This window comes from Propithecus coquereli, unplaced genomic scaffold, assembly GCF_000956105.1.
Source record: "Propithecus coquereli isolate 6110/MARCELLA unplaced genomic scaffold, Pcoq_1.0 Scaffold114, whole genome shotgun sequence".
Lineage (NCBI taxonomy): Eukaryota > Metazoa > Chordata > Mammalia > Primates > Indriidae > Propithecus > Propithecus coquereli.
In genome coordinates, this window is record NW_012135414.1 from 430,742 (window position 1) to 452,355 (window position 21,614).

Sequence of the window (21,614 nt, forward strand, 5' to 3'; positions counted from 1 at the left end):
CCCACTCCTGCCAGGGAACCTAACCCAGAGCGATTCTTTCAACAATCTGACTGCAAAACAACAGAAGTTTTGTTTCATTTGTCCTCTTATATCCAGGGAAAATGGCTCACCATCATCTTGCCAAATTTGGAGTGTTTATTACAGTTGGTCTGTCTTAAACAACCTTTAAAAATCTAAAAATTCACTTTGGAAGCAGGTGCAGCAAAGAGATGGGCAGCAGAAATGGAGGGCAGCTAAAGCCCATGGGTCAGAAAATCACGTCCTCCTAGACCCCAGGAGCTCTCATCACTGCTGAGGAATCCGATCACTGGTTGAAGGTTCCAGTTGACAGAGAAAACGGTGGTTTCAAATAACCCCCAAATTAAGAAGACTGGAAGCCCTGAAGTACTACAGATATGGAATTCAGCTGCTTCTCAGTGGGCAACTAAGCGTGCTCCAGGGAAAGTAGCAGCAGGAATTTAATTTACGGATTTCCTCAGGCCTCGTAGGGATAGCTCAAGTATGTGAAAATATGTTTTTGATATGTGTTTATTTGCAGGGCGAAAAACTCTAGGGAGAAACACACACCCAAAGTATTGTGTTCGTTCATTCATCAGGTAGTACCTATTTTGTGCCAGAGCCTGGCAATACAGACAGCGTAGCAAGAGAGACAAACGGGCAAGACCAATACACTGTGTTTATTTTCTTTTTTTCTGTCTTCCAAATGTGAATAGATATCTTCTCTATCGACCAAAAAGCTTTTACTTTGAGAATAATGCACTTTTCCTGTTAAAAGGTCAGCCACTCTTCCGAGAGCGGAGTTGGAAGGGAGGGCCTCTGAGCCCATCCAACGTCCAATTTTCTAAGCCCCTCTGCTTAGGGATCCCACGGAACGCTATGTGGAAGCGTCTTGTATCCCACAGTGGACCGGTCACAAGACACGCGAAGAAAGACACCGGAAGCGGAGGCTCCCCGATGGAGTCGAGCTGCGCGTTTCTTATACCGACACGGGGATAGACTGCAAGATAGGTGGCTGGCTAAAGACATCACAGCCACCTTTAGCCGGGACCGGTGACGGTGATTAGGTTTTAGACTTAGGTCCAAGTCCAACGGACTGCTACTGCCAGAAACTGAAGGCCCTGGGAGGACTGGTGATTGGACGCGGAGCCGGAAGCGGAAGCCAGGTACCGGAAGGGGTGTATGCTGGCGCCTGCGATGGCTGAAGTCGTGGCTGTTGCGGCTGAATCTCTCGCGGGCAGCAGGGCGCGGGCGGCGCGCACAGTGCTAAATCAGGTAGTGCTCCCGGGTGAGGAACTGCTCCTGCCGGAGCAAGAGGACGCAGAAGGCCCTGGCGGTGGAGGGGAGCGACCGTTGCGTCTGAATGCTGGAGCGCGCTCTCGGGTGCGCGTAGTGTGCGGCCCGGGCTTGCGGCGCTGTGGGGACCGCCTGCTGGTCACCAAGTGCGGCCGCCTCCGTCACAAGGAGCCCGGCAGTGGCAGCGGCGGTGGCGTTTACTGGGTGGATTCGCAGCAGAAACGGGTGAGCTGGGACTCTGGAGGGGTGATGCGGCAATGAGAGTGGATGGGGCCCTGGAGCCCTCCTGTGTTAAGGCTAGCCTAGAGCCACCATAGTCTTGAGTCCACCTCAGCATCTCCTTTAGAGGGACCATGAACAGTAGGTACATAGCCTGAGAAGGGCAACCAAGGAAGAAAGGCGTCTGGAGACCGTGAGTCTTCAAAACTCCAAAGGTCAGGAGCAGAAGGCTTGCCCCTTGAAGTCTCAGAGGGCAGAACCGGGCCCAATGAGTGGATGTCACAGGAAGTCTAATTTATATAAGAACAAGGAAAAATTGTCTAACAGTCCAATGGGCTACCCTGATTGTAAGGATCCCTGTGCCCCTGGACACAGCAGAAGCTAGGGACTTAATGATGAGAATGCTGAAGAGGTATGGGATCCTGGCTCATATTAACGGACTATTAGAAGCTGCGATCCTGAGAGTTTATGGTGTGATTTTCTTTTACTGAAAGTGGCATATGATCAAATTTCTTAAAAGGTTTTTATTAATTTGTATACTTGGATTTCAAAATATCTTCTAAACATCTCTTTAATGACAATAAAGAACTTGCTGAAGATATCTTCCAAAGGTATCTTATCATTTATGACTGTTATCCTTCTATTTTCTTTTGTAGTATGTTCCAGTGAAAGGAGACCATGTGATTGGCATAGTGACAGCTAAATCTGGAGATATATTCAAAGTTGATGTTGGAGGGAGTGAGCCAGCTTCTTTGTCTTACTTGGCATTTGAAGGTGCAACTAAAAGAAATAGACCAAATGTGCAGGTAATAGTGGGAACCTTTGGTTTTAAAAGTAAGAAAAACATCTATTCCCTAGAACACTCATATATCCAGAAGGCTACCTGAATTTTCTCCAAAGCATGACCTACAATCTAGCAGCATCTGTGCAGTCACCTCAGGCTCCAAGACTTTCTTCAGATTGTCCAGCTCCAGAACTGGAGCTACGTACTTATTTTACATTTGTTACATTGGTTCTTGGGATGTTTCCTTGCTACTTAATTGAAAGGTTATATCTGTCATCTCCTTTGTTATCTGTTATGTTATCCACTGGACAAGGAAGTCAACTATAGGCTTAGAGACAGAGGAGGGACAAGTGGTGCAAATTGACCTTATCAGCCAGCCAGCCATCCATCCATCCTGGTTGTAGGTCCTTGGAACTGACAGAGGGGTAATCTTGTTACCTTGGGTTTTCAATTTGGGCTTTTCAGGACATTCTTCCTGTCTGCCCAAGCCAGAAATTTGGTAGTTTCTTTGCCCCTTCTCATTCACTTCTCATGTGTCTTTAGTTGCTTAATGCTATTTTGATCCTATTTGATCCTCTCTCTGATCTTTTACATGTCCATCCCTTTATCTCCACTTTGTAATTTCAGGCTTTAGCTCCCTTTTGACTGGGCTCAGTCGCCTCCTCATTAACGTCCCTGCCATCACACTTTGACCTCTCCATCCAAGCTTTTGAGAGCTGACATCCTCACATACTCCCTTTCTCAAAAAAACAAGATTCTTTGAAACCTACAAAATTCCTTGGCATAATACTGGGGGCAGGGGGAGGGTTCCCTCATTTATAATTATATCCTTCATTCAGCCATGCTTGAACCATACCAAACACCACTGAACTCAGATTTCCTGCCCTTGTACTTTGCTCTTGCTGTTGCCTCTATCTGGATTGCACTATCCCTTCTTTTTTGTTGTTGTTTTTTGAAACAGAGTCTTGCTCTGTCACCTAGGCTAGAGTGCCATGGCATCAGCCTAGCTCACAGCAACCTCAAACTTCTGGGCTCAAGCAGTCCTCCTGCCTCAGCCTCCCAAGTAGCTGGTACTACAGGCATGCCAACACGCCCGCCTAATTTTTTCTATTTTTAGTAGAGATGGGTCTCACTCTTGCTCAAGCTGGTCTGGAATTCCTGACCTCAAGTGATCTTCCTGCCTCGGCCTCCCGAAGTGCCAGGATTACAGCAGTGTCCTTTCTTAACCTGTGGAACACATGCTCATCCTTTGAGACTCAGACTAAACACAACCACCTCTGTAAAGCCATCCCCATTTGTCACTTTTCTTAATGTCTTGGCTGTAGCACTTACTGGATTTAGCCTTGAATGAAGTTTATTTATATGTACATCCCTTCTGCCCTCCCAAGACCAAATGCTTCTGTAAGCTAGAGAATGTTTTGTTCCTGTCTAGTTTCTGTAGTCACCAACAAACAGTAGGTACTTAGTGTTTTCTTGAGTGAACACAAGTTCACTCTCCATTTCCCCAGTTTCATCATTTCAGCTCCATGAAGTTTTTAAGTAAATCTTTTATGGAGAAGTGTCAGTGAATTACCATTGCTCCATTTCGCATTGAATAAGTTACATGCCAAGGAGTTCCTTCCTCTGTACATAAATCTACAGTGATTCTCTAGAATAGTGCTATCTAATGATACTTTCTATGATGATCCTGTTTTATATCTGCACCAACCAGTATGGCAGCCACTAGCTGTTGAGTATTTTAAATGTGGTTAATACAACTGAGGAACTGAATTTTAAACATCTAATTTTAATTAAATGTAAGTTTAGATAACTGCATGTGGGTACTAGCCACCATAGTGGACAGTGCAACCCTGGAGGGTGTTCTGTGGCCTTGAGATGGCTCCTAGTCTGAGGATTTCCTGGTTGGTGAAGGGGGTGGGTACATGTGTTAATTTTGCCTTCTTTCAAGACTCAACTCCAGAGTGACTGTGGGAATCCATAGTATAGTCAACCCTTTAGCTATAGAACTATAGGTGGCTGGCATTGCTGCCTGTGGGAAAGAACCAATAGCAGCACCTGTAGAATGGTTTGTCAAGAGGAAATGAACTGGTTTTTAATATCATTGTAGGTTGGAGATCTCATCTATGGCCAATTTGTGGTTGCTAATAAGGATATGGAACCAGAGATGGTCTGTATTGACAGCTGTGGACGAGCCAATGGAATGGGTGTGATTGGACATGATGGTCTGCTTTTTAAAGTGACGTTGGGCCTGATTAGAAAGTAAGTCCTTATGCCTGCTGGTTTGCCTACCAGCTTTTATAATTATACCTTCTTGGAAAGCTGATTAATCTTTGATATTTGGATTCTTTGTAACAGCATCTGAATTTCTTCTCAAAGTTAAAAAGCAAGGTCCATTTTGACACGTTTGTAAACTCGTGAATTAGTTTTATGTTAATGTAAATATATCAAATTCAAATGTATTTGGCTGTGTAGTTTTTGGTGTTGGTGTTCCTGGTGGGCTAATACTTTGTGCTTCAAGCTTTTACTCTGTCCTGTTCTTGTCTTCTCTCTCAGGCATGTTCCTTAGCTGACATACTGAGCCCAAATTTGGCCTTAATGTGGCCAAATACAGCCACGTTGATGTGATCCTCTAGCTTATATAGACATTCACAGAAGGCTCCTGCCACTCTGTCTTGGTAAATTTAATAGTTCCCACTGAGGTAGATTCTCTGTTAGGTGTTTAGAACTTTACCTCCCCAAAGCTATGCCATATTGAAGGGCTTTACCGTGAGAGCCACTTAAGTTCAGAGCTATCTGGTATGCCTCTCCTTGCTACCTATTCTGCAGATTTTAAGAATTAGTTTGGGACATTAGAGAACTGTGTTATTAACCAAGTAGCACCCTTGTGGTTTGAAAGAGCCAATGCTCCTCTCCAAGTACCAAATTTAATACAAAGAAATAACTTACACGGTCAGGAATATAAGTTTAAAGTATTCTTTTAATACTGTAGATAACAAAAAAGCTATTGTTCTACATCTGGGATTAAGGTTCTCTGACCATCTAGGAGAAGAACTTTGTACATTTTTTGCAAAGTTGGTAACAAAGGGAATTTGATTTCTTTGTAGGAACTAGGCCACCATTGTGACCTCTAGTATACCTTTGAAAAGTGTAAAGCTTCTTAGAAGAAAGGGAGCAGCTGATGTGATCATGTTCCTTGTTCTTGGAATGATGTTTGTGGGGCTTTGAATAACTGGAGAACTACCCAGAAAAGGAATCTCCTTCTAAAGGAGAGAGTCAGGGTACACCTTTACCACTTTATTAAATTTCATTTTCTTTCTTCTTTCCCACCAGGCTATTAGCTCCAGACTGTGAAATCATACAGGAAGTGGGAAAACTCTATCCACTGGAGATAGTGTTTGGAATGAATGGAAGAATATGGGTTAAGGCAAAAACCATTCAACAGACTTTAATTTTGGCAAACATTTTGGAAGCTTGTGAACACATGACAACAGATCAAAGAAAACAAATCTTCTCCAGATTGGCAGAAAGTTGATATATGTGGACTTTTTTAATGGGTCAGCTGAGCCAAGAAACTATGGGTTTCCTGGGGAAAACTTTTTTCAGGTGAGCCTCTCCCTTTTAAATCTTCAGAAGACAAAATATGAATGTGCATGCTGTCTTTAATTAGAGTCCTAAATAAAATATTTTTGTAAGTTACTGGTTTTCACACATGCTCTTACGGGAGAGAAAATCATTACAAAGTCACGATGTATTTTTTTGTTCTGTACAATAAACTTTACTAAAAAGTTAGTGTTATAGTTTATTTGGGTAGTATTAGCTTCCTTAGTTTTGCTAGAGTGCAACTTCTATAATGAACTGAAAGTCAGCATTAAAATAACTATTTTCTGATTATAATAGTAAAATATGTTCACCAAAGTTAATGTAGAATACACAAAAAAGTATAAAGCAGCAAATAAAAGCCACCTGTAATCCCATTATTCAGTGGGTGGTAACAACTAATAATTATTGTGTGTTTACTATGTGCCAAGTATCATTCTGAATGTTTTGCATGGAATAAATCATTCATTCCTAGTAAATGCAAATGTAAAAGACACTTATCCTCATAGTTGAAGAAACTGAGGCACAGAACTTAACTTGGCCCATATTCTCAACTACTATATGTCTGTGTATATATGCTTCAAATTAGAATTATAGGATATCTTCTGTGCTCCTTTGTATTATACTTTGTCCATTTGAAACAGCCTATGATACGTTCCTTTCACAATTGCTATTAAAAATTCAGTAGTTGCATATTTCAATCATGTTATAGGATATATTGGATATATTCCTATTTTATTGTTACATAAATAACACTATGATGGGGATTTCTGAATCTAAATCTGGCCAAATCTTATTTTGCTAAAATCATTTCCTAGAAGCTAAACAAAACACTCCCTGCTCAGGTTTTGGATAAATGGGAGAGCTTTGTGATGGAGTTGGAAAAGAAATTTTTCCATGGTATTTAGTATATTAAAGCAAGCCTTTAGAGGTAAGAATGAAGACTGGTAGATGATCCAGGTCAGTGGTTCTGGGCTCATAGACGTCTTTGAGGCTATGAGAGACGGATCCCCTGAAGCCTGTCCATAGAAAGTCCCTTTGGATGAAAGAGAGTATAGAACTCATTCAATACTTTGATAAGGCCCAAGGAGCATTATGTGTTCTATGAAGTCCACATGGGCTAAAAAGACCTCAAAAAACAAAAAACTAATACAATCTATCAGGTAATCAGAATTCCCCGGGGATTAAATTATGAAGGGGAGGGGACAGAACAGAGATGTAACTTTTTGGTTCTTTTGAGATACAGAATGTATTTTCTGAATTTGCCAGCAGCTGAACTAGCAAGTTAGTTAACCCAAACTGGCAAGAGTAACTGAAGCAAGTATAGCTACTAGGACACAAGAAAAGGAATGAGATTTGTATAATAAGAGGTAGGTCATCTAACATGCTCATGTGTCAGAATGTAACATTTTAGGGCTATTTTCAAATTAGACTTAGCAATACTGTATTTTTGCTTTACAATTTGATCTGTTAATTATAAATATATATGAAGAATCTAGTTTGTACGAGGCTCAGAGGATACAAAGATATTCACATAAATTGTCCTGTTAGTATCCTGCCATTAGCGAAAAGCCCTCCATGCCCATACTCAGAGTAAGGGAGAAGAGGGTAAGAGTCACAGGAGGGAACAAAGTGCTATGGGGACTCAAAGAAGGGATAGGTCAGGTCAGGTTGATCTGCAGAGCTTATGTATAGCATATAACTGAGTTGGGAAAAAATTAGCATGATCAGAGAAGGCTGGAGAAAGTCATACAATTTAATGATGCCTGTTCAGTGAAAATTAAACTTGATATAACAATAATTATTTAATTAAACAATCTCCAAAGAGTAGGTCTTTCACGAAGACATAGATGTACAAAAGGTGAATTAACACTAACAAAGCCATGTGGTTTTGGGGCTAATTCCTTGTTACGTAAACTTTTTTTACTTAACATATATCTGGGCACTTCCCGTGAGCCAGGCACTATGGGAGATACAAAAGAGCATAAAATATGGTCCCTGTCATTAGTAGCTTATTGAAGATTCAAGATGTCAAGTAAAGGCAAGTGTGTGCCACTGCTGCCACCTTGCCCTGCTCTTTGGACAAGGCACCCTGAGCACTTCACTCCTGCGACTGCCATCTTAGGCTGCCCGTCATTCCACTGAATTCCGAAGAACATAGCCTTTTCCTGAAGAAACTCCTTTCTTCAATGCTTCAGGCCAGTTGTGAGTGTCAAAGTAAGTGGACAGGATATCAAACACTGTTAGAGAGTGAACAGAAAACACAGTGACGATGCAGGAAAAAAAAGAACTACTAAATGACTAAGGAGGAAAAAGATGTTCTAGGTTTCATTCAATAAACCTATGCTGCACACCTGGTACTAGATCCTGGAGGAAAGAGGCAAAGACACAGGCCTGGCCTGCTCTCAAGGACCTCAACATTCACTGAGACATACAGGCCTCTGAATGGACAATGTTCAACAGAGGAACACAGTAAAATAGGAACACAAATAAGAGGCCCTGACGGGGCCTGGGTGGCGGAGGGAAGCCAGCCAAGATGTCCCCAAACTGAACCCTGAAGAACAAATAGGAATTCATTGGTTAATGAGGGGTTGAAGGCAGGGCATTCTAGGTCAAGGGGACAATTTCAACTATCTTTAACATAGTCGGGGACCAGGAATAAAATGAAGAATGCCTCTCAGTGGCCAGAATACATGTCACAAAGTGCACATAATAAAGTCCAAGCACATTTGTCACACAGGAGGCTGATTCAAAGGTCACTTGTACTTCAACACAATGCAAAACACAATGCCCTAGCACACTGGATGGTGGCCATGCGAGCAGTACCTTGATTGATGGCCAGTATCTTTGAATGATAGTTTTTCCCATTTTGGCGTCTGACCATGTATTCCTGGATTGGCAAGCGGGCTGTCTTGACGGAGTATTCCTGGGCCTTTTGAAATGTCACCTTCTGTAAATCACAGTTAAATACTTTTCTTATTATAAAAATTACTAATATATTCTCACTGTAATATGCATAGCAAATTGTAAGAATCCTTATTTCCCACTGCTTCAGTTTCATCTATAATCATAATTAAAGGATAAACACATTAAAAATAAGAAGCCTATGGTAGAACAAAACAAGTTACAGATAATGAAGAATAATTGTCCCAAGTAAGAAAGGGCTTGTGTGACAACATCTCACTTTTTGAAGGGTAAGTTCCGCAAGCCTCCACTGACTACCACTGACAACCAAGAGGGAAATACACAAAAGAGGCACATCTGCAGCCACAATCAGCATCCAAAGGCACAAGTGGCCTAAGCCTAACCAATCAGAATGCTCCTGGCCCTAACTCAATAAGACCCAATTCTGGATGTCTGGAACTTCCAGCTCATTGCCAATAGGTAGCAGCAAATTAGAGAAAAGGGAGACAGGATTCAAGACGCATACACTACCACAATAAGTGGCATTAAAGTGTGAGAACAGACAGTCCAATTAAAAGGAAGTCCTCCTACATAAGATGTCCTTGACTCATGAACTAAAGTTTAAATTACATTTGCTACCTTGTAATAAGCACAGGAAATATTTTTTTACCTAACATTTCAGGATTAAAGAGAAAGTTTTAGATTACAGGGATTATTAACATGCTCAGGTTTGGAAGGGTTCTCAATAGTGTTAACTATCCCACTCTAACCACCCATCCACTGTTTGTATATGCTCTATAACTTCTCTCCTATATGGCCACATGGTCAACGGACAATGTGTGACAAAGGAGTTCATCCTGGGGCAACCCATTTCAACTCTGACAGCACTGGTTGATAAGAAATTCTTCTGTTTTTTTCTAAGACTTCTACTCATTCATCCTAGTTCTATTCCCCTGGGGCCACACCATGAAAGTAAAATAGCCCTTCCACAAGATGGCAATTCAGATACTGGGAGGCAGTGATCATGCCCCTGTCAATACTCTCGTCCACTGACTACAGTCTCAGTTCTGTCAACTCTTTCATTATGACTTAGTTTCAAGTCCTTTTATCATTCAGGGCAAGCTCTTCTGAACTTGTTCTAGCTAGTCAATGTCCTTTCATTTATAGTCTCGTAACTGACTGGCCATCATGAGTGTGGTCTAACCAAGTGGAACAGTGTGAAGCAGGCCTAGCACCTGTTTTGTACTGACACTGGATTACCTGCCTCTCAGACTCACAGGAAACACAATTCCAAGAGAGAACTTCCAAAAAAAATTTTTTTTTTTTTTTTTTTGAGACAGAGTCTCGCTTTGTTGCCTGGGCTAGAGTGAGTGCCGTGGCGTCAGCCTAGTTCACAGCAACCTCAAACTCCTGGGCTCAAGCAATCCTTCTGCCTCAGCCTCCCGAGTAGCTGGCACTACAGGCATGCGCTACCATGTCCGGCTAATTTTTTCTCTCTATATATATTTTTAGTTGTCCAGATCATTTCTTTTTATTTTTTAGTAGAGACGGGTTCTTGCTCTTGCTCAGGCTGGTCTCAAAATCCTGACCTTGAGCGATCCACCCGCCTCGGCCTCCCAGAGTGCTAGGATTACAGGCGTGAGCCACCACGCCCAGCCCCCAAAAATGTTTTAAGTGATGCAATTCAGATGGGACAAGGGTACAGCTACTCAAAGGATTTCTTTGAAGGGATAATATTGCTTTGTAAATATGAGCTATGATATGTTTGTTTAAAAAAAAAAAGTCTTATTCCTGTATAATCACTTTGAACTAGAGTACCGAATTCAACGTTAGTAGGATATTTGGGTGCTGCCCTGGAGGTGCTTACAGTCTAGTTTCTGTTCTCTGCACACTTAAAGATAAAATAACTCTCTTTGAAGCAATGTTGTTCTTAAGCTTATTCCTGTGAAGAAGCCAAACTCTCTAACAACCAAAAAGTTCTATGCATCTGACAACCTTTGTGCTAGTTATTTTTCAGTTTAAATGTTGGTGGAGAGAGAAAAGAACACAATGTGTTAAAATGGTACATCTACAAAGCACACACTGCTCACTATGGACTTCACCACCTCGAAAAAGGGGCCGTCACCCTGCTACAGGAGAATGGTGACAACTCACAGGGTAAGTGCCAATACTGTACTCTGCAATAAGGCTAACTTCCCCCTGCCAAACTTTTAATTTTGAAATATTTCAAACCTGAGAAAAGTTGAAAGAATAATACAACCAATACTCATTGCTGTAATCTAGACTCACCAGTTGTTAACATTTTATCAAATCTGCTTTTCTGTCTCTGTATATAAATACATATTTTGCTGAACTATTTGAAACATCATGATATTTCATCACTAAATACTTAAGCATGCACCTAAGAACAATGACATTCTCCTACCTTACCACAGTACCATTTCTACTTCTAAGCAACTTTTTCAATGATTCCATAACTTCACTTAATACACAAGTCTGTGTCAAAATCTCAACTTTTCCAAAAATGTCTTTTATAAAGCTTTCCTCTCAATACAGAATCCAATTAAGGCTTCCATACTGCATTTGGCTATTATTTTTAGCCTCCTTTAATCTAAAACAGCCCCCTGCCCGTTTTAGTTTCCATTGCATTGACTTTTTTGAAAATCCAGTCATCTTGCAGAATGTCCCACATTCTGGATTTGTCTGTTTCCTCATGATTAAATTCAGTTTAAACACTAGCAAGAATACTTCACAGGCGAGATTACATCAGGAGGCACAGATTGTGCCTCTATTGGTGATGCTAAATTTGATCAAGTTTGGATAAGATGGTGACCACCAGATTGTTTCACTATAATGTTAAATTTTTGCCTTTGTAGGGTGATACCCTGAGACCATGTAAATAGCCAGTTCCTCCCCAGCCTTTCATTCACAGTCAGTTGTCTGAATCAATAATGACACTGGGAGTGACAAATGATAATTTTCTAATTCTATTATGTATTCCTCATTTATTGGCTATCATTCTTCTGTAAGAGACTCCTTGCTCATTTTTTTGATTATCACTATGGAGTCAAGGAACACTAATGTTTTTAAAATAAATGCAATTAAATTAACCTATCATCTGTATTGAGTTTATATGTGTATCTTATACATATATGAAAAAATATATAAAATGCACCGACATATACATAAAATATACCCACAAACACATGTGTGATTATATAATACCTCAAGGAGGGTACACAAGAAAACTTAACAGTGGTTGCCTCAGGGGAGGAGGACTAGGGGACAAAGGTGGGAAGGAGACTTATTTTTTACTGTACTCTTTTTTTGTACATTTAACTATTATATCATTAGTTAACTTATTATCTATGCAATATGTTAATTAGTATATATAACAAATATTATCTCAACAAATATTTGTATAATAGAAACATATTTCAAAAATCCAGTGACACCCCAATTATTCCAATAAAACTCCAACAAAAGAAATCTGGACAATGCTATGAGTTTGAGGTTTGGGGATAAGACTGTATCAGCAGGGAGGCAGGCCTAAGAAGGAGCAAACTATTCTCTCTCAAAGAACAAACACCTGGTAAGCATGCTGAGCCAACGCTTACTTGGTCAAGATCAGAGTTATCCTTGCAGAAGTGAAGAGAGGAGAGGAGAAAGAAGCTCAACAGTTTATGTAATTAGCAAACAGTACCCATTCTAATTCCTGACTCTTGATTCTGTCAGGCTCAGGACCACTGACACTGCTGAAGAGAAAGGAGGTGTCACAGGTGGGAGGGCCAGCCTGGGGGAAATAGGCTCTTTCTTCCCATTCCTCTGAGATTCTAGGCCTTCTGGGTGAGAAGATGACAGCACAAGGGCCTCTAAACGTAAGCACTACTTTTCAAAATATAGATGGTGGGGCTGAAATGTACACACTTACCTTCTGAATGCTTTCATCCACAAGTCCACCAAGGATGTAAACTTTGTTTAGATCAACATCTTCAAGAGCTAATGAAAAAATGAAGGACATTGACATCAAGTCTGTTTATAATTTCTAAATCCAAAGAAAGCAAAAGGGAAGAATTATTAATAAAAGTAGAAATTTAATGAACAGAAAACAAAAAGATAGATTTGCTCAATAAAACCAAAAGGTAACTCTCTGAAAGAACCAAAAAAATAAGCGGTTGACATATCTAATCAACAAAAGACCCAAATCAACATTAGATTCAGAAAGAAAACAAAATTAAAACTAGAGACGGATGTGAAATAATTAGAAGAAAATATTATGATCAACTTAATACCAATAAATTTGAAAACTATGTGAAATAGATTACTTTCTAGGTACAAATATGTATCTAACATTGACCCAAGAAGGGCCAATGAGGGCAGCTGACCAGGGAAACTGGGAAGGATCATCAGGCAGCACACAAGGTCCAGATGAGGATGGAAATCCTAAATCTATGCAGCATCCAGTGAGGCACCTGCCCATAGGAGGGGTGCAATTCATGTTCATTCCATTTTGGGGGGGGAATACGGTGGGAGTGGGATACTCCTTGAGTGGCTTTAATAAATTCTGCCACGGGGGATGATGAAACAAAGAGCTAGGAACGATGTGCTACATGAATCCATGCAAGGACTACATACCATGTTCTGAGTCAGGAGTTAGGTACACAAGGGTTTCCAGAGGAAATAAACTAAAGCAGTCTTCTTCTGTTATGTCTAGCTGGAAAATGCAAAGAATTCAATGTATTGGGAACTAAGTTAAAACACAGCCCACAATTCAATAACTAGTTACTGGGCTTCTAGTTTCTATCGGACATGGCTCTAGGAATATCAAGGGGCTGCATGTCTGAGCTTCTTCTCAGAAAGTATTCAGTCAGGAGGGAAAGTAGAAAGACACAGACATTCAAACCTACAAAATGAGAGAGAAAGTGATATGGGGTTCTAGTAGAGGAACAGGCGGCATGCCCCAGGACTACAGATGAGGGAGTAACACCACCAGGGATGGTCTTCTGGTGAAGGGACTTGTGTAGCTGGGTTTCTGAAAAGAGGTGAGAGTGACACATACACAAAAGGGAAGAATTCAAAGTGGAGGGAATCACCTAAGAAAGGCATAAAGACAGGAAAACAAGGGAACTACGTGGCCTGCCCAGTAAGAGGGTCTGTTTGGCTTCCATACACGGATCGTGAAAAAAAAAAAAAAGTATAGAGAAGTAAAGCTGGAAATGGATGCACTATAGGAAAGACTGTTAAGACAGTAAGAACAACATAGCTAGCCGTGCAGCACCACACAGCACACCCTTCACATTCATGTTCATGACCCCCGTGGATCTCCCCAGGGAAGCCCACAGCTGCTCAATCTCAGCTACACAGACATTTTTAATGACATTCTTAGAAACTGATCTAGATTCTTACATGTATATCTATCACTACACTTACGAGATCCTAAAGAAAGAGTTGAAAAGCGCCTCAGTACTCCCTAAAACTCATCTTAAATCCACATTACTTCTACAGGGATTCTTTCTCTTCCCCCAAAACTCTTGTTTCCTAATTCACCACTACTGAGAATAAGAAAGGAGTCATGGCATTTCCCAAAAACATCCCTGGATCATAAAGTCTAGCACAAAATACGGTCCTAGATACTGAGAATACTAGTTTGTAAATGCAACAGGAGGATGAGCTAAATTTTAAATGAACTGAGAGGTACTGAAATTTTTTTAGACTGCAATAGTGAAAACATATAATTTATATATATCTTACATCAAAAGACGAAAAAGTAAAAGAAATTTACTATTACCCCACAACTACTTTCCAGATGACAATTCAAATAATATGCAAAAAGAGACTTACCAGGTAACTAGAAAATCCATCATTCATCCTCAAACATTCTTCGTACAGGGGACTGTCTGTTGTGAATCCAGTGAGACAGATCCAAAATGGCCTGTCAGCTTTTTTGTTAGAACCATACAACCTTCGGATCTGTCCAGCCAGTCTACTTAATTCCTTCAAAGAAATAAGGACAACTCAGGTGGAAACATCCCAACTCACTCTAAATTCATTATCAACAAATGGTTAGGCAATAAGTTAGTTCACTGACTGCTACTACAGAAAATCTCATGAACTAGAAGTACATGTGTGTATGAGGGTGTGTTACACTCTAAAGCATCACACCTTATAGACAAAAGTCAAGAAAATGATACCAGGCCAGAAATAGTGGAAAAACTGGGAATTCTACCTCCTGCTGGCCCTACTATATGAAATTGTCATTTTATCTTGTATCTAAAATCTTACGTGATATTTACTATTTAAGTTACGAAAGAGGTTACGTTACTATACAGAAATTTTTATAATCCATCAGATGAATTTGGTACCTTCTTCCTAACTCCAGGAGATGAATTAGGGTTGGAAGTTTTACTAATAACTTTTCATCCTAATTTGGAGACAACACTCTTATATAAAGGTAGTTTCACAATTTAGCCTGATTTGTTTGGTAGAGAGAAAAAGGCTTTGAGTTAAATTTAATCTGATACCTAAACTAATATAAACAGAGAATTTGGGGTTGACCTTTTGAGAGGTTCCATGTAAGAACCTCAGATCTATAGTTTTCCTCTGTCTCTGAAAAACACGTAAACACTAGCACATAGAACAGAGATGTCTGAAAACAGAGAGATTTGTTTAAAATTTACATACTGTGATGTAAGAGCTAAAATTGAGGCCCAATATTATGTGCCACCTTGACTTCTGGTGAAACTGGGAGGACCTCAAATAGCCTAATTGCAGGTTCCCCTCCCAACTCTGCTCCCGTAGATAAAATCTTCTAGCTAAGAAACCCTTTGTATCAAGGGTCCAAGGCATAGCTCCTGTTTATCCCTGAATAGTGGGTTTTGGTTCCCTGCCAGCCCATGGAATTATCCAAATAGGCCAATCACATCCTCCTGTGGGAACCAGGGAGCACTTCACCCTCTTGATACTACAAAGCCCACCTCCCACAGCGCCTGGTTGTTCATTCTGTTCTCAGTTACAACGCCCAGGTGGCCTTGTGTGGTGGGCAGTATCCTCCTCCCGTGGGCTGTGAGTATATGAGACCAATAAACTGCTGTCAGGGTCATCTGTCCAGTGTCAGATGTCATACATTCAGCCATTCCCAGAACCCTATGGTGGGAATTCCCCCCTCACCAATGGAGTGAATGAGAAACAATTAAAACACATACTCTGCAAGAAGACCTTCCACCAGGTAACCTCCCCACAACATGCTACTAGGCAAATATTCCTCTTCCCAGCAGAAGGCCAAAAATTTAGTTTCTAGAGAATTGAACCTGAAAGGTTCCATCCAGACCGGGGACACCATGAACAGAGAGGCAAAGGTGCTGGACTCAAAACAGAAGACAAGGTAAAAATTTGCAAACTAAACCAAAGGATGTATATTTTCTTCCAGATTCTTTACAATAGCCATCTTGGAACTTAGTAGCCCAGTGTAGAAAATCAAACACTTTTGCTGGTTTACTAAAGAATCACAGAAGCTGGAGCTGGTCATATTCTTCGTAAGAGCTGCACCCTTCTGGGCCTCCCTCATGCGAGCAGGAATTCCAGGCTTAGTGGATGTTCTACCTTCTTTGACATGTGGTGGGTCATACTCAAATCAATACATAGTCTTGGTCCTGAGTGTTTGGCTTCCAAAAGTTTCTCTTTGGTTAAAGCTCTCAGAAAACGTTTGCTGTGCTGAGGGCAGATGCCTAGGGCAGAAATACCAGAAAGAAATAAAAGTGGAAAACCAGAGAAATAATATTCTATAAGAAACGAATCTCTCTAGCCAAGTGAGTACTTTTTGTACATAAAGAGAAACTTGAATATTTGCAAAGTATTCATTCATTAGGGGATTTTTGTACTGCAGAGTGGTAAAGAGTGTGCGCCCTGGAGCACACAGCTGGGTTTAAATCCAAGTTCAGTTTGATCATCCATTTTGAGCAAGTTACTTGATTTCTCTGAGCCTCAATCTTTTCACCAAAAAATGGGAATAGTAGTAGTACCTCCCCTTGGGGTAATCCACGTAAAATTTTCAGAACTGAACCTAGCACATAGCACTGAATAAATGTTAGCTGTTGCGGGTTTCATTCCTTCTACTCTGAGCTTATAAACACACATGCTCATTAGCTTATATTTGAAAAGCACCCTTAAATTTTGCTTTCTTTGATACATTTGATTACCAAGAAAATAGGACAGTGGGTCCTACCTCTCATATGTTTGTTTTTTACTTAAATAAAATTCCTACTCTCCTAGGAACATGCAGACACCAGTTTGCTAAAAATGGTTATCCAGGCAATCTCATTTACTGTTACCTGGATTTTCTGCACGATTGGCTTTTCTTCTTTCTTTTTCTTGCTTTCTTTTGCTCTTCTTTGCTGCAATTATCTTTTCCCAGTGTCTCTGTTTTCTCCGGACATTTTTCTTATGTTATCCAGAAAACAAAATTGTTTGAGAACTTCATAAGCACCAAAAAGGAAAATGAATATTAGGAACAGTTACTTATTTTTTCATTTACATATAAAGTTAGGAGAGAAAAAGGATATTAGTCTTAAAAGCAAACCTAGACAGGATTGTGTTTAGAGAAAACGGAACCCAAGAAAAAAGAGATGTGACCTGCTCAGGTCACGCAGTAAATTCATTAGGGACAGGCCCTAAAATAGAGTTTAGATTTCTGGACCCTTCTGAGGTATATCAAAAATTCCTTTTGAACTTTACTTTTCCTATGATTCAAATGGAACTAAAACTTTAAACCAGTTACCACAAAATTAATTATCACTTAAAATACACAAAACTCAATCCCAGTCTCTCTTTTTATTATCACTATCTACCCTTAGAACAGGGGTCTCTGGGACATTCTATCACTGAAGGGCCATGGCCAGGCAACTCGCTGTACTCACCGAGCACCATGCTGCACTGCCTGTGGGGAGGGTCTCTCCCTCCTGGCACTCGCATTCCACATCAATCTGCAGAAGCTGGAAGCTTTCAGAGATTCCATGTGCACCTGTGTCCTCTAAGATGCCTTCGTGCCCCTGCAGCACAGGTGACTCTGTTTTCTGAGTACTCCCTTCCAATTTCCAGTCCATGTGCTTAGTCCTGTCCTTTCAACCAGATTGGAAAAAAGCACAATTATGTGAGCTGTTACGTTATTTCACTTACATAGGTATTTCCCTATGTCCAAATGAGAAATAGTATTATTGTGTTACTGAAGGATCAGAAATATGTAAAATATTGACCCAGATTTATTGAACTGAGAAAAAGCATGTGTCTTCCAGAGAAATGATTCAGCATAGAAACAGTTCAGTAGTAAAGAAGCCAAATACACTTCTTAGAGGACAAGCACAACTTCTGACATCTCTAAGCAATCAATGATCATCCGTTGCTACGGTGACACAGATAACCAAGTTACTGTGTACTTTGAAATGTATGCTTTCAAAGTGGGACAGAGATGGCGAAAGCCACCTCACCTCCCCTATTGTTTCAAACAGACTCCTTCAGCAAATATTTGTTGAGCACCTACAATATGCTAGGTACTGAACTAGAAACATCCTGAGAGGATGAAGAGCTAACCAAAAAATATGGTATAGTGGCATGAAACCAACCAAGAATTCTTCCAGGTTGTTAGCGACTTATCAGAATTAGTTTTTCAAATATGTATTCCCTCCCCAGAATCAGTTGAGTATCACTGCAGCAGAAAGCCAGTCACCAGTGAGAATGTTTAATATCCCTCAGAAGTGCTGACGCTGAGAAATACGGACACCGTTACAGCACACTTAACGAATGATGATCAAGAGTGATGTGACGGCCGGGCGCGGTGGCTCACGCCTGTAATCCTAGCACTCTGGGAGGCCGAGGCGGGCGGATTGTTTGAGCTCAGGAGTTCGAGACCAGCCTGAGCTAGAGCAAAAATAGAAAGAAATTAATCAGACAACTAAAAATATATATAGAAAAAATTAGCCGGGCATGGTGGCACATGCCTGTAGTCCCAGCTACTCGGGAAGCTGAGGCAGGAGGATCGCTTAAGCCCAGGAGTTTGAGGTTGCTGCGAGCTAGGCTGACGCCACGGCACTCTAGCCCGGGCAACAGAATGAGACTCTGTCTCAAAAAAAAAAAAAAAAAAAAGAGGGATGTGACCATTGCCTATGGCTGGTCCTCCGAGTCCATCACACTACCACTATTTTAGGAAAAAAACATATATTTAAAAATGTAAATCTATGTAATATGATTCATGTATATGGTAAGAATACCTGTTTACAATGAAAAGTAATGATCCTCACTCCTACCCCTTCCACCTCTAGTGGCAACCCTTGTTAAACAATTGTTTTTCATTCTCCTGGTAATTAACTCCTTATCCTGAAATCATAAGCTTACACCATTACTTCTTGATTCAGCAGCTTTGACTCCCTATGAAGCATGAGAATTCAAATCACTTAAATCAACTCCCTATTATTTTAAATTCCTTCTTAGTTACCCTGATCTTTAAATTTTTTTGCAGGTAGAGCTGGACAAGTATGTGTTGGGGGGTGGGGGGGTAAAATACACAAGCTCAATGAGCTTTGATAAATGCACAGGGCCTGTGTTACTTACAACCCTGTCTAGACACAAAACATTTCCATCAGCCGAGAAAGTTTCACTTCCTTCTCCATTTTCCAAATCAATCTCCATCCCTTTGCCACTACTTGCCAAAAGCAACCCTGTTCTGTTTCCTATACCATAGATTAGCTGTACCTATTATAAAACTTCATATAAATAGATTCAAATAGTATGTACTCTTTAGAACTTGAGTTTTTCCCCTCAAAATAATGTTTTTGAGATTTATACATTTCTGCATGTATTAGCATTTTGTTCCTGTTTATTTCTGAGTAGTATTCCATTTAATGAATACACCACAATTTATTTATTCTCCTGTTGATGGGCATTTGAGATTTTCCAGTTTGGGGATATTATGAATAAAGCTGCTATGAACATTCTCATAGAAATGTTCTTGTGGACATATGTTTTCACGTCTATTGGCTAAGTTCTTAAGAGTAGAATTGCTGGGCCACAGGATAGGTGTATATTTAACTCATAAGAAACTGCTATTGGTTTGCTGGAGTATTGTACTGTTTTACACTGCCTGTCAGCAATGTATGAGAGTTCCAGATGCTCCACATCATGACCAACTTTGGGGACCCCTATGCAGACTTCTGGAGCACCTTTGCTACACAGCTCCCATGTTGCCAGTACCCTGATCCACAAATTCCAGCCATCTCAGCAGCCAGCCCTAAATTAAAATCTGTTCCCTCCACCCAGTGACACTGTTACACTATGTAAGGGCTCCATATCACTATGCAGTGTTTTCAAAAGTATCCTCAGGCCAAAAGCCAGGTTGAATGTGGAAATTAGCTTGGGTGTTTCTTTTCTCTCAAGGATTACAGGCTTGCCCTGCCTATTGTCCAATGCCTGAAAACAATTTCTTTGTATATTAATATTTTATCCATTTTTATAGTTTATTGTAGGAAGGTACATCCAATACCCATTCCTTCTGTCATGACAATTACCAGAAGTAATCTCTATTTCTTTTAAGAATATTTTAAATTTCATTTAACGACCTTTTATAGTATTTTTGGCTTTTCAATATGCTAGACTGTGAACATACACACCTTTATCTTTCTCTCTTCCCCCTTTAATTTTCCAGCTTTGGTAAGCTGAGCTTTTAATTTTACATGGTCAAGGCAGGCTTTACATTTTGTTCTGTCATCACAATGAACTCTTCTGTGCTATGTCTATCCTCTTGGTTTCTAAAATTTATAAACTAATAAACTGTATTTATATTATTGTAACTCCATAAATATCACTCACTGTAGAGATGGCTAGTGTCCTAGAATTATATTTTCTTCTCCAGAGTTTTGACTCTTGTGCTTAGAAAATACTTCTAGCATTGAATTCATATTGCTTTTTTTTCTTGTACTCCATCAAATGCTCAAAATTGGGACAAATTTTAGTTTTCAGCTTAGACATACTTAAATAGACTGTTTAAGTTGAAAAACAGCAATCTTAAATTAACTCATAATTTAGCCACACTTCCAGCTTGCCACTTGTGAGTGGTGGAACAACAGCCAGGACATTTAACTCTTTGCCATAGATTCCATGAGATAGGATAAAACTACCTCACAGGATTGCTGCAAGGACTAGACGCATTTCACTGACCTGATACAGAACAAGTACTAAAAAAATACCGGCTGTTGTTACTACTATTCGAAACCCCTCCAGTGTTGTTCATACAGTTTTTCCAAAAAGGTAAGCCTTCTGAGCAGTTTTGGCTATTCATCGCACATTCTGTGAACATGTGACCACCAGATATATTCCTGAAGATGATCAAGGAAATTACCTTTTAGATCTTCAAAATTATAGATTTGAAATTTGTGTTCCTTTGCCTGCCTAGCTAAAATTTATTTCTGCTTAGAAATCTGTTAATACCCAGTAAAAACCACTTTTTAATGCACTTATTTATGTGTTGACTATATCACAAAGTTAATGGCGTATACAAAATTCAATAGTGTAAATGATATTTCCAGAGAAATGAGGAAAATACCAAGCTATTCTTAAACATTTCAGAAGCACTGTACTGTTCATGAATAAACAGTGAAGTTGATTATTAATCTTTGTTAACAAAAGACAACCAGACCCCTGTTAGGACAATTCCTTTAGATGACTGAACTTTGTTATACAAGCCATCAGCGTCATCTGCATTTTTCTGCATTTAGACATTCAAAAAAGAACAAAACAAAACTTTAAGATAACCTGGTTCAGGCCAGGCGCGGTG

General features: G+C 40.2%; 2 protein-coding genes across 3 annotated transcripts in view; one reads left to right on the forward strand and one right to left on the reverse strand.

The window, feature by feature from the left end:
* The first annotated feature begins 974 nt into the window (after positions 1 to 974).
* EXOSC3 (exosome component 3) lies at positions 975 to 6,081 on the forward strand. Its single transcript, XM_012656974.1, has 4 exons — positions 975 to 1,518; positions 2,169 to 2,318; positions 4,404 to 4,555; positions 5,627 to 6,081. Exons 1-4 carry the CDS (start codon positions 1,180 to 1,182, stop codon positions 5,826 to 5,828), a joined length of 843 nt encoding a protein of 280 aa, XP_012512428.1. The 5' UTR covers positions 975 to 1,179; the 3' UTR covers positions 5,829 to 6,081.
* A 1,600-nt stretch (positions 6,082 to 7,681) lies between these two features.
* TRMT10B (tRNA methyltransferase 10 homolog B (S. cerevisiae)) overlaps positions 7,682 to 21,614 on the reverse strand; it is a 16,526-nt gene continuing 2,593 nt past the window's right edge. Inside the window, exons 2-9 of one of the 2 annotated variants that reach the window (XM_012656984.1) lie at positions 17,710 to 17,910; positions 17,125 to 17,233; positions 16,397 to 16,521; positions 14,639 to 14,791; positions 13,433 to 13,511; positions 12,729 to 12,796; positions 8,720 to 8,843; positions 7,682 to 8,133 (exon numbers count right to left, since the gene is read on the reverse strand). In XM_012656984.1, the coding sequence (XP_012512438.1) occupies positions 8,027 to 8,133; positions 8,720 to 8,843; positions 12,729 to 12,796; positions 13,433 to 13,511; positions 14,639 to 14,791; positions 16,397 to 16,521; positions 17,125 to 17,233; positions 17,710 to 17,895 (951 nt within the window). In that variant the 5' untranslated portion in view covers positions 17,896 to 17,910 and the 3' untranslated portion in view covers positions 7,682 to 8,026. Of the gene's footprint in view, positions 8,134 to 8,719; positions 8,844 to 12,728; positions 12,797 to 13,432; positions 13,512 to 14,638; positions 14,792 to 16,396; positions 16,522 to 17,124; positions 17,234 to 17,709; positions 17,911 to 21,614 lie in introns of those variants that run through there. The other variant, XM_012656991.1, reaches the window with a different exon arrangement.

Bases quoted from the DNA above. Each gene is read 5' to 3' on its own strand.
- EXOSC3 (XM_012656974.1), top strand. From the start codon at position 1,180: ATGCTGGCGCCTGCGATGGCTGAAGTCGTGGCTGTTGCGGCTGAATCT. The intron at 1,519-2,168 runs GTGAGCTGGGAC...TTTCTTTTGTAG, and splicing joins TGGATTCGCAGCAGAAACGG to TATGTTCCAGTGAAAGGAGA. The intron at 2,319-4,403 runs GTAATAGTGGGA...ATATCATTGTAG, and splicing joins GAAATAGACCAAATGTGCAG to GTTGGAGATCTCATCTATGG.